The sequence below is a fragment of the Arachis ipaensis genome, chromosome B9 (genome assembly GCF_059453495.1).
Source record: "Arachis ipaensis isolate K30076 ecotype BB chromosome B9, ASM5945349v1, whole genome shotgun sequence".
Taxonomy (NCBI): Eukaryota; Viridiplantae; Streptophyta; class Magnoliopsida; order Fabales; family Fabaceae; genus Arachis; species Arachis ipaensis.
Window position 1 is genome coordinate 151012725 of NC_142444.1, and position 12054 is coordinate 151024778.

A 12054-nucleotide genomic window follows, 5' to 3' on the forward strand; every position below is an offset into this window, starting at 1 on the left:
TTAAACCAAGGGAAGTTGAAAATTACTTGAATAAGCCAAACTGAAATTCGTTTCTGCAATGAGCCAAACCCTATATTTATATAATTCGAACCAGTGTGGTTCGAACTCAATTCATTAGTAATTCGAACCAGAGTGGTTCGAATTATGAAGAGGGAATTCATTCAAGTAAATCGAACCAGGGTGGTTCGAATTACTTGGGAGGAAAACGTATCACATAATTCGAACCACACTGGTTCGAATTATATAGGGAGAAGCTGCATCAAGTAATTCGAACCAGGCTGGTTCGAATTACACAAATTGAATTCGAACCAGTCCGGTTCGAATTAGTGGTAGACAGTGCAGTATATATATGGTTCTAAACGTGAGTTGCTCTCATAGAGGGTGTAATATGGCTAGTGAGGAGAGTTTTGGGGTTTTGGTTCACCATAGAGGATCCATTAAGAGAAAAACTCGCTCCGGTGTGAAGTTCACAGATAAGGATCCTCTCTGTATCGTCGTGAAACCAACGACGAGCTATGATGATCTTGTTAGATCTGTGCTGATGAAACTCAGTCTGGAAGGTGCGAAGCGAGTGAAGAAGTTTTTCTATCGCATTCCAATCACTGTCTTGCAGGATACGGTGAAGTATGATTGCTTCACGATTGGTAGTGATGAGGACCTGCAAGTCATGTTCCTATGTCGGAGGCAGTTTCCCGAGGTTAGGACACCAGAGTTGTTGGCAAAGTTGGTTGATGTGGTATCCAGCTCAGGGGGTTCGAACCGGAATGCCACCACTGAAGCAGCGGCAGCCGGTTCGAGTTCAAGGCCTGCCGTTGCTTCTTCGTCCGTCCCTGTGTACGAGCCAGCGGTCGAACCAGTCGCCTCCCCGTCTTTTGCTGTTGATCTGAATGATGGAGTAGGCGACGTGGTAGGATCAGTTGATATTCTGCCGAACGCTTTACAGGGAGTTCCACCGGTTGGCGTCGGTGACGGAGTGTTGGGTGATGTAGAGGAGGACGACGTCGAGCCGGATACGATTGAGGATGACAGCGGCGACGAGGTTGGAGCGACTGAGCCTGCTTTGGTAGTCGGTGGTTCTAGTTCTGGCACACAGCAGTATCCACCACATTTTTCCTCTTTGGACCTAGATGCCATGAGGCAAGAGGGTGTTTCAGGGCACTCTGTTGGATTCGGAGCTAGAGATGCTGAAGGGACTGCTGGTTTGACAGAGTTCCAGGTTGGTCAGCAGTTTCAGGATAAAGACGAGGCCCTGTTAAGTGTGAAGACTTACAGCATCCGGCGAGGGGTACAGTACAAGGTTGTGGAGTCTGATCATCGCCGTTATGTGGGCAAGTGTTCTGAGTTTGGGAATGGGTGCACATGGTTGATTCGACTGAGTCTGCGGAAGCGCAAGGGCATTTGGGAGGTCAAGCGGTACAATGGACCTCACACTTGTCTTGCGACCTCCATCTCGAGTGACCACAGGAGCTTGGATTATCATGTGATTTCCGCGTTTGTTATGCCAATGGTTAGGGCCGATGCATCCGTCAGCATCAAGGTGCTCCTAAATGCCACGGCAGCACACTTCGGGTTTAGGCCGACTTACAGGAGGGTCTGGATGGCGAAGCAGAAGGCAATTGCCCTCGTATATGGTGACTGGGATGAGTCATACAACGAGCTCCCCAGGTGGGTTTTGGGAGTCCAATTGACGATGCCTGGTACTGTTGCAATCCTACGGACGAGCCCCGTTCGAGTTAGTGGACAAGTAGACGAGTCTCAAGCTTTTTTTCACAGACTTTTCTGGACGTTTCCACCGCTCATCCAGGCATTTCGCCATTGCAAGCCTTTAGTTAGCATTGACGGGACCCATCTGTATGGGAAGTACGGGGGTACTTTGCTCATCGCGATTGCACAGGACGGGAACTCCAACATTCTACCCGTTGCATTCGCACTAGTAGAAGGTGAGAATGCAGAGTCTTGGTCATTCTTTCTCTCCCACCTTAGACAGCACGTGACACCGCAGCCCGGTCTTCTGGTTATATCGGACAGGCATAACGGCATAAAGGCTGCGCTTGAGGCTCCGGACGGGGGTTGGTTACCTCCATCTGCATACCGTGCATTCTGCATTCGACACGTAGCGGCTAATTTTGCCCTTACCTTCAAGGGCAAGGATGCACGTAGGCTTCTAGTGAATGCCGCATATGCCAAGACCGAGGTTGAGTTTGATTACTGGTTTGATATTCTTCGGTCTGAAGACCCGGCTATGTGTGAGTGGGCGAACCGGATTGATTATTCCTTATGGACTCAGCATCGTGACGAGGGACGGAGATTCGGTCACATGACGATGAATATCTCGGAGTGTGTGAACTCAATCCTAAAGGGTGTCAGAAACCTCCCTGTTTGCTCTTTGGTGAAGGCAACTTATGGAAGGCTTGCGGAACTCTTTGTTCGCAAGGGTAGAGAGGCTGAGGCCCAGATGGGAACCGGACAGCAATTCAGTCAGTACTTGGTGAAGTGTATAGAGGCCAACTTGAAGAATTCGAGGTGCTTCACGGTGACTTTGTATGACCGGGATAACTTCGAGTTCACCGTAGCCGAGACCACCCCGACGGGCTCTTTCTCATTAGGTACCTACAGAGTATCGCTTGCATCCAGGACCTGTGACTGCGGGTACTTCCAGGCACTTCATTTTCCGTGCCAGCACGCACTTGCATGCTGCGCCTACTCACGGGTTACCTGGTCCTCTTATGTTCACAGCGTGTATCAGATTAGTTCAGTGTTCCGTGTGTACCAGATGGGATTCACACCGCCGATACCGGAGGGATTCTGGCCACCTTACGACGGGCCAACCGTGATCCCGGACCCTGCCAAGAGGCGGGCAAGAGAGGGTCGTCCGAGATCCACTAGGATACGGACGAACATGGACGAGGCAGATCCGAATCGGCCAAAGAGGTGTGGCCTTTGTCGCCAACCCGGACACACCCGCATAAGTTGCCCACAGCTTGGAGGACCGTCTCACACGGGGGGCCAGTAGTAGCGATCTTGTTATTGTTAGTGTTCATTGATTTTATTTTTCCTGTAACTTGTTATTGAAGATGATTTGTGTTATCTATTTATCCTTTTAACTTCTAGTAATGAAAAAGTTGCATCTGAATTTGAATTTGGTTAGAAATCCCATGACTGCAAAAGTTGATAACTACAGTGTCATATGATTCAATGATAATACATAGTCACTAATCCACAAGGTAAATAACAGATTTTTAAGTACAATAAAATGAGCATACAACAAGGAAAAATAGCTCTAAAGTAAATCATCTAAAATACATGAGTGAACCCTAACGTCCAAAACACATGACATGTAAATCATCTAAACAAGTGGGAGCCTGTCCCACAACGACGGGGAACCCGTGGCCTCTGACCTCTGCGGATGAACGGCTCCTCATCCTCTATCTCATCTGCGTCCTCATGCGGGGTAGGCTGTGCGGGTGGCGTAAAATGGAGTGGTGCGGCAGACGGCCCGGCGACAGACTGTGATGCAGCGGTGTAAGCGGAATGTGGGGTACCTCCCAAAGCAAACTGGTCACCAACAGGAGTCGTAGCAGGCTCGTTCAGATCAACATCTAAGGGTGCCTGCGTGGCAGGGGTCTGAGGACGCCTCCTGCCCGGCTCGTCCTCCTGCATGATAGCCGAAATCTCCGCCAGAAACCGTGGACTGCCGAAGTCCGGATCGAGCGTATCTGCCCCAAGGAAGTCCTGCCACTGTGATCCGGGAATAACCCATGGAGTACCGTCCTGCTGAGGCTGGTCGTCGGTGGGTACTCCAACAAAGTAATGTCCAAAAGGACCGGACCCAAGTCCAGCGTCACTAGGCTCAGCCCCGTCACCCATCCCGGAGCCATACCACTCACCTCCGTGAACCCCATCCTGGGTACTACCACCAGCAACTGAGGCCGCCCCTGCACCATCCCCGCCCTCAGGCCCATGCTGATCATCGTCATCGTCCTGAGGGTCAGGTGCAGCGGCATGAACCGCAGCACGCCCTCTACCTCTACCAGGATGATGTCGTCGTCGACCCCTAGCGGGGCCGGCCTCGTCGCCAGCCTCCATAGCACGCTCAAGCCAACCCCAGTCACGCTGGCTACGACGTGTGCCCACGCGAGCTCTCCGATCAACCCGCCTCCTATCCGGCACGTCGTCAGGCCGATCCATCTCAGGTACTTGCCCAGCTCCCCGCTGTGAGGCCTCGACAGGAATAGCAGCGGCTCTCGGATCGCCCAACTGCGGATCCGGAGACAAAAACCTCTTCCCGTGCTGACTCCACCAATCCAAAAACAGATGCGACGGACCAGGGTCAGCAACAACATCGAATCTCAGCACGCTCTCCGTACGGTCCTCCCAATACTGATGCCACTTCTGCAAATGGGACGGGAACCATCGATCGCCGCCTCTGCCGTCCTTCGACATCAGAAAGTCGATGTTTAGGGCGGCCTGTGGACGGGGCTGCACCCCTCCAAACTGCGGAAGAACTCTGTCTACCTGATGCCACTCTATAACGGCAAAGTAGATAAGCGATGTAACAGACCGCCACAGCACCAGATGCCGAGGCTCCAAAACCTCGGGATGCACGACCTGAAGTACGTCAGGGCTACTGTACGGCATCCAGATAAACTGCACGCATAACGATACAATGTCAGGGCAACTCGTGATGCCAACTCGTAAATTGTGGTTAAATAAAAAAACTTATTAAGTTACATACTGACCTCTCTATCCTGCAACCGGTCTATCCATAGCCTCCACGTCTGAACTCTAGGACCCTTCTCGCTACTGGAAGGGATGTAACCTGACCACCTGCAACATGCACATGTTTTACCGCTACTTATATGTGTGCTTAGGGTATCCAATAGTAAATTGAAATAGACAAAGATTAGAGAAGTACCTCGAGGCCAGTGGCCAGCTGAACGTCTCAAATCCTGCAGGCCTAAACCGAGGAAATCGCCAGAAAATCCATGACTGAAGTAGCTGAAGTGGGCCCGCTAGCTTGATAACATTTCTGTTCGCCACACGGCACATGCACCGGTACAACCATGCCAGTGCTGCAGAACCCCAGCTGTAGGTCCCCATCTCCTCCAGCCTAGCTACAAACGGAAGCCATCTGATGTGAACGCGGTTACCCGACTTGTCCGCAAAAAGCTGCGTGCCCAACAACATCATGATGTACGCACGGGCATAACGACGCACAGTATCCTCATCAGCTCCCTCCGGGCACTCACCAAACGTCTCCTGAAACCAGCTGCAGTTGACCGCGTACTTCTGAACCTGGTTAGGAGGAGGTACCACTCCAAACAACTCCTCGAACCAAACCCAGGCTGGACGGCCACCCTCGATGTATATATGGAACTCTGATAGGCAGCCGCTGACGTAACGCCCGTCCACTGGCAAACCCAGCTGGTATGCCACGTCCTGCAGTGTGATAGTGCACTCTCCGAACGGCATGTGAAACGTGTGAGTCTCCGGACGCCATCGTTCAACAAACGCACTCACAAGGGCCTCGTCCAACCGGAACCATCTATCGTTCAACCTTGCAAGATGGTAAAGACCAGCCATCTGCAGGTACGGAACGTATCTGTCATCCAGGACCATGCCCTGCTGCCGCCGCATGCTCCTGATGCATCGCTGAGGCTGCGGAAGAAATGAACCGCATTCTTAGAACCAGCTTAATTACCGGTGACAAACATAATCAACACGATAATTGATAAACCAAAAAATCTTACTATGTATAGCCGCTTAAAAATACCAAGAACGAGAACCATTTGCATAAGAAACTTAAATTAGAAACCCCCATAGGCTACTGACATGAAAGATCTAACATTATAAAACCACAACTAAACCGCCTACATAAACCACTACTAGAAACCACTAACGTAAACCGTTAACGTAAACCGCTTACATAAACCACATACATAAACCACTAACATAATCCACTAACATAAACCACTAACATAAACCACTAAGATAAACCACCAACATAAACCACTAACAAAAACCACTAACGTAAACCGTTAACGTAAACCGCTTACATAAACCACATACATAAACCACTAACATAAACCATTAACATAAACCACTAACATAAACCACTAACATAAACCACTAACATAAACCACCAACATAAACCGCTAACAAAAACCACAAACGTAAACCGATAACGTAAACCGCTTACATAAACCACATACCTAAACCACTAAGATAAACCACTAACATAAACCACTAAGATAAACCACTAAGATAAACCACCAACATAAATCACTTACAAAAACCACTAACATAAACCATTTACAGAAATCACTGACATAAACCACTAAAATAAACCACCAACTAAACCAATATCTTACTCGCATGCCAAACCACAAACTCACATGTACCGGTAAAACAAAGTTATTTCCGTACTAACCTCTTCGTTGATGACCCCAGCTATATGGGCGACTCCGTCCAAGCGATATAACCGCGCCGGATCGTCTCCCATGAGCAGAATATTGCGTTCAGGTCTTTCGCGGAGAGAATCTGGGTCGTTTTCTCTGAGATTTGGTGGGGCAGGGGAAGGTGAGAATGGTTCGAATAAGGCTGATTCGAACTCCTTATATAGCCCATTCCCTAGTAATTCGAACCAGGGTGGTTCGAATTACTAACAACCTTCCTTAAGCGTAATTCGAACCAGGGTGGTTCGAATTACATGAAGAACACATTTCCCCCTAATTCGAACTGGAGTGGTTCGAATTACTTGCATAGGTAGTTCGAACCAGTCTGGTTCGATTTACATTCAATTTTTTTTTCGAAATTCGAACTGGTCTGGTTCGAATTATTTGAGGATGAAGTTCGAACTACCCTGGTTCGAATTACATAAAAATATGATCTGCCTCATTGTTGTATCGATTTTCATTTTGGCTCATATAGGTAAATTTGGATTGATGTTGGCTTATTATAGTGTTTTGCCCTTAATATTATAAAAATTTAAAAATAATATTTGCACAATAAAAATTATTTATCAAATCAATTGTTATGTATCCGTATATAAATATACATATAAATTTATTTTATTTTTAATATACATTTTATATTAATAACTGATTTTAGTGTATGTATAATATAATTAAATATGTTAACTTTTTTTAGCTATAAATTAAATATTTTAAAATGTATCTATATAGTAATTTTTTATTTTAAGTTTTTAACACATATTACTCATATTTATTTATTTGTGGAAGACAGTGATGAGAATGTTAGGTTAATTACTTACCCGTAGTAACCGACCTAGCAAGTAGCTAGCTAACTAGCTAGAATGGCTAGAAAAATCTTGCACATCGAAAAAGCTCATGCTTCCATGAATGACCAAACCTTGACGCGTTGCTCCGCTATCATTTCGATGCATAAAATTCATCATCAATACAATAATTTCAACAGTAATGGCTTCGTGAATTTCATGGCGTTAGTTGCTATATCAACTCCACAATATCCAACAACGATCTTTTTAACTATATTTTAACATATTTAGTTGTACCTTTAACAGAGTATATATTCATTTTATATTTGTTCATTATTATGATACACATGCATGGACTTAGTATCTTAAATTTAGCTTTATCTTTTGTATCTCTTCAAATCTATCTTAAATATGTACTTTCCATGGTAAACCAATGTTGCATTCACATGCACATGGATGGAGTATGTTTAGGGTTTAATTAATTAAATGAAGTGCCAAAACTTTGCATGGTCACGCATACAAAGTATATATATTTGACCACGTTTTATTAATTGAAAGTTAATAAGGAACAAAAGACCGTTTTATTTCAAGGTCCAAGATTATATGTATAGTAACAGATGGAGAAGTATATATATATATATATATTGCTTATGGTATACATAAGTTATAATAAGTACTGCTACTACAATAATACATCAAAGGATATACTTATAGCTATCTCACATTCTCTCACACATTGTTCAACTAACCTTGAAGGCAGTGCCAACTTATTTAGAAGTAGTTCACATTGGTATATTTTACACAACAATACGCATAAGTCCTAGTGAAAACACTCATTTTTATATCGTCAGTCGTGTTTTTTTTTTCTTTTATATATTCGTAGGTGAAAGTTAAGATACGAATATACAAAAGAAAATAGTTAAAACAACTGTCAATATAAAATAAAAAGAGTATATTTTCATCAATATTTAGTTGGAGTAAAAATTTATGTATAGTTATTTTTATGTAAAATTGATAATTAAAATTTGTTAGATAATAAATTTGTTAAATGTATTAAATTATCTAACAATTTTCGATTAACAATTTCACTTAACAATAACTTTACTTAAATTTTCACCTTATTTGCGACATCTCACATATAATATTAACCAACCCTTGGAATAGCCACAACCTTTAGAGGGGTTTTCATTTCACAAGAAAGCTTGAGCACTTCGGTTAGGTCAACAGGGTTAGCCATGTCTTGCAGCCATTCAAACCGGTGAACCAACTTAGCCACCCAAAGGGTCACAGTGGCAAGGCCAAGGTTCTTGCCGGGGCAAACCCTACGCCCGGCACCGAACGGTGCAAGCCTAAGGTCAACGCCCCTTATGTCAAAGTCAATGCCTCCTTGAGCCTTCAAAAACCTCTCAGGTTTAAACTCCAATGGATCCTCCCACACGTTGGGGTCGTGAGTTATGGCCCACATGTTCACCATTGTTGTGGTGTTCAATGGGACCACCATGCCGTTGCTGAGCTGGACATCTGATGTGGACAAGCGGGCCCATGAAAGGAGTGGACCAATTGGGTGCAATCGCAAAGTCTCTTTCACAATGGCCTCAAGATATGTTAGTTTTGCCACGTCAGCATCTGTAATGTTGTTCTTGTCCCCAAGAGAATTGTGAAGCTCATTGCGAAGCCTAGTCTGAATTTCTTGGTTGAAAACAAGTTCCGCCATTACCCACTCGGTTACAAGTGCTGTTGTGTCTGTGCCACGGAATATCATCTCCTGCAGATAATTAAACAAATTATATGCTCCAAGATTCAATACTATATATGTTACTGAGTTTTTGATAATGTCATGCTGGGAGTAATGACAAATAATAATGCTAAGGAGGAAATCTTTTCATCCAACATTAATTAATTTTTTAAAAATCATTTTATTTATTTTAAATTTTAAATTTTAAATAATTTTAAATTTTAAATTTTCTTAAAATAACTTTTTAATTAAAAAAATAATTAATATTCACTGTCTAAAAATTACTTTCCTATACTTTTTCCAATATAAAATATGGCTAGTTAATTAATTTACAAGATAACTTAAGTAAACTAATCTTTTGTAGAAAACATCAGACACTTTTTGTTTTTCCGTGCTGTGTGAGAGTATGTTGTATCCATCACAAAAACCTATGACAATCATAAGACACCCACGAAATTTAGCCATGTGTCAAAATTCAATATTTTCACGACAAAAAAAACTCTATTTATGTCTTAATTAAAATCACCCTTCCACACAACTACACTAACTTTTTAAATCTATCTCCGTCAAACAAAACTCGCGTATCACTAACTAGGGGAGGGGATCTAAGGATGCTTAATGTTTTGATTAAACTAAAATACGGTGATAATCATTTTCCTAAGATACACGTGTTAATAAGATGCATGTGCATGCATAGTCAACCACCTTTAATTCCTACGTCATTATAATAAGGTAAAAGATTTTACATGAAATTGATACTTAAGAGTCGTTAGATGAAAATTTAGTCAAATCAGTCAAATTATTTAACGGCTCTTAGATATCAACTTCACGTGAAGTCGACTGTACCTGAGTTTTCACCTTGTAATAATTAAGATATGAAAAAATATAGGTAAACAATGAAAATATTAAATAATGTGAACAATAGATATATTAGATGTTCATTTCATTAAGTGTACGGATGGTTATTTTAACATTAAAATTTAGATGGATAATTTAGAGATGTAGTATATTTTTATTTGATCGGTGGTTGTTCATGTTGTTCAAAATAGTCATTGTTTACCTAATACTCCCCTTAAGATATATATAGTGCAAATTAAAGAACACAAACCCATAAAACCGCAATCATATCGTCATCTTGGAGCTTTTCATCCCCTTCCAACGAGAGCAGCACATCCACGAAGTCTGATCCATCAGAAATAATCTTCTTGTCCTGACCCAATCGATGTTCATCCAAAACCCTCTTCACAAACCTCTTTACGCGAGGAGTAAGAGCGGAACACCGTTCCTTGATGTGAAAAGGGTCGTAGAAGAACCTCATCCATGGAACATAATCACACAAGTTGAAAGCTCCTAAGAGCTCAAACCCTTCCCTCACCATCTCACGAAGCTCCTCAACTTGGTGATCGCTATTCTGGTTTTGTTCTTCCATGTTGTATCTTTTTCCAAAGACGGTTCCCATAATGTTGTTAAGAGCCGCATCTTGGAGGTGTTTTCTTAGGAAAACAACCCCATTTTGTGATTGTTCTTGAGCCACAGCTTGCAACATGGCGGCGCAATCATGCCTGCGACCAGCCTCATGGGCCGCGATGCGCCTAGGAGAAAAGAGATGAATGGATGCAATCTTTCGAAGTAAACGCCAGTATGAGCCGTTGGGTGCAAACCCAATGGCGCGACTGAACATGAGGCTCTTTGCGGAATCTTTAATGGGACGATCCGCAAAATGGGGCGAATTCAAGATTTCGCGTGCCATGTTAGGATTTGAGGTGATAACTGCAGGTGTGGAGCCTAAGCTGAAGGCCATGAGTTGTGTAGCGGAGAGGGTGGAAGCAATGGAAGCTAGGGTTCGGTGTGGAAGGCCATGGTTCAAGCTGAATAAGATACCAAAGATTGGGAACCCTTTGGGCCCTGGAATTGGGACAGGGCCCATTTGGTTCCGGCCGTTTCGCCAAGCTACTCCTCCCATTGGGAATGCCCATACTAAAATTCCAATGGAGAGAAGTGCAATTGAGGCTACAAAGATTAGATTGTTAAGCATGTTATTTTGTGTTCCTAGTATGGCTGGGAGTGTAAGCACCCACCAATTTGTGTCTAAGGTGGTTGAAGATATCCCCATTGTGTAATTGACAATGAAATCGAGAAAAGGAGGAAATTGGTGTTGGGGTGAAGAGGAGGGGCATGAGGATCTCGGTATAAATAGTTGTGCATGTGCATGTATTTAGTAGAAGTTTAGTTGGTAGTGTAGGTTTGAAGATATTTTTTTGTGATTTTTGAATTGGCAAAAGGAGTTTGCTTGTAATGGAAGTTAGAGGTACGTGGCAATTTGCTGAGGGTATAAATGCGGCCAAAACCGTATACTTGTTCCTTTGTTTATTATTTTGCTACATTTACTCCTTCAATTAGTGTTGAAGTGGCCAAATACTTCGCCACATGTGGCCTTTCTCATTGAAGAGTCATGCTATTTGCACCCTTGATTTTGGTGTATATGTGTAACGGTGACATATGTCGCCTTATTCAAAAGAAGAAAGTAAAATGTTACTACGTTAGTACAACTATATTAGAGCGCAGCCATCCACTATTTAGCAACAAATCTTAAATAAAATTTAGATTTGCAGTCAATTAATTCTTAATTTGTTAAACTAAAATTACATGGATATCAAGGGTTATATGTTAGATATAAGGTTATGAGTATCGGAACCGTTCTAATAATTAGTTTATAAACTGCGACAATTTGTTAAAAAACTTGTTAACCAAATCGTGGCAGTTTTAAACCGTCACAAATAATTTAATCTTATTTTACGATAGTTATGCCAGCGATTTATTAGAATTGCCACAAAATTAATTCTTCACACCCTAAATTGTAACGGTTATCGAACCGCTAGTATGTTGTTAAAAATCGTCGCAAATTTCCAAAAAAAAATGCCGTTATTTTCTGTGTGTCTTGCAGTGAAAAAAATCCTGAAATTAATAAATCATCAATAAAAATTCAAAAACAGCACTAGCAGTATAGCAAAGTCATTTTTTAATCAATAAATTCAACAAAAACACAAAACTCCTGTAATCTTATCAATGATTTCACTTTAGA

General features: G+C 42.9%; 2 protein-coding genes across 2 annotated transcripts; one reads left to right on the forward strand and one right to left on the reverse strand.

The window, feature by feature from the left end:
* The first annotated feature begins 342 nt into the window (after window positions 1–342).
* Window positions 343–3013, forward strand: LOC107616319 (uncharacterized). The gene has a single exon (XM_016318291.2). The coding sequence runs from the start codon at window positions 350–352 to the stop codon at window positions 3011–3013; it is 2664 nt and encodes an 887-aa protein (XP_016173777.2). The 5' UTR covers window positions 343–349.
* Window positions 3014–8381: 5368 nt separating this feature from the next.
* CYP78A7 (cytochrome P450, family 78, subfamily A, polypeptide 7) lies at window positions 8382–11085 on the reverse strand. The gene is made up of 2 exons (XM_021112466.2): window positions 10081–11085; window positions 8382–9002 (listed from the first exon to the last, which is right to left on the reverse strand). Exons 1-2 carry the CDS (start codon window positions 11083–11085, stop codon window positions 8382–8384), a joined length of 1626 nt encoding a protein of 541 aa, XP_020968125.1.
* Between the last annotated feature and the right edge of the window lie 969 nt (window positions 11086–12054).

Bases quoted from the DNA above. Each gene is read 5' to 3' on its own strand.
- LOC107616319 (XM_016318291.2), top strand. From the start codon at position 350: ATGGTTCTAAACGTGAGTTGCTCTCATAGAGGGTGTAATATGGCTAGT.
- CYP78A7 (XM_021112466.2), bottom strand. From the start codon at position 11,085: ATGGGGATATCTTCAACCACCTTAGACACAAATTGGTGGGTGCTTACA. The intron at 9,003-10,080 runs GTTTGTGTTCTT...AATTATCTGCAG, and splicing joins ATATGATTGCGGTTTTATGG to GAGATGATATTCCGTGGCAC.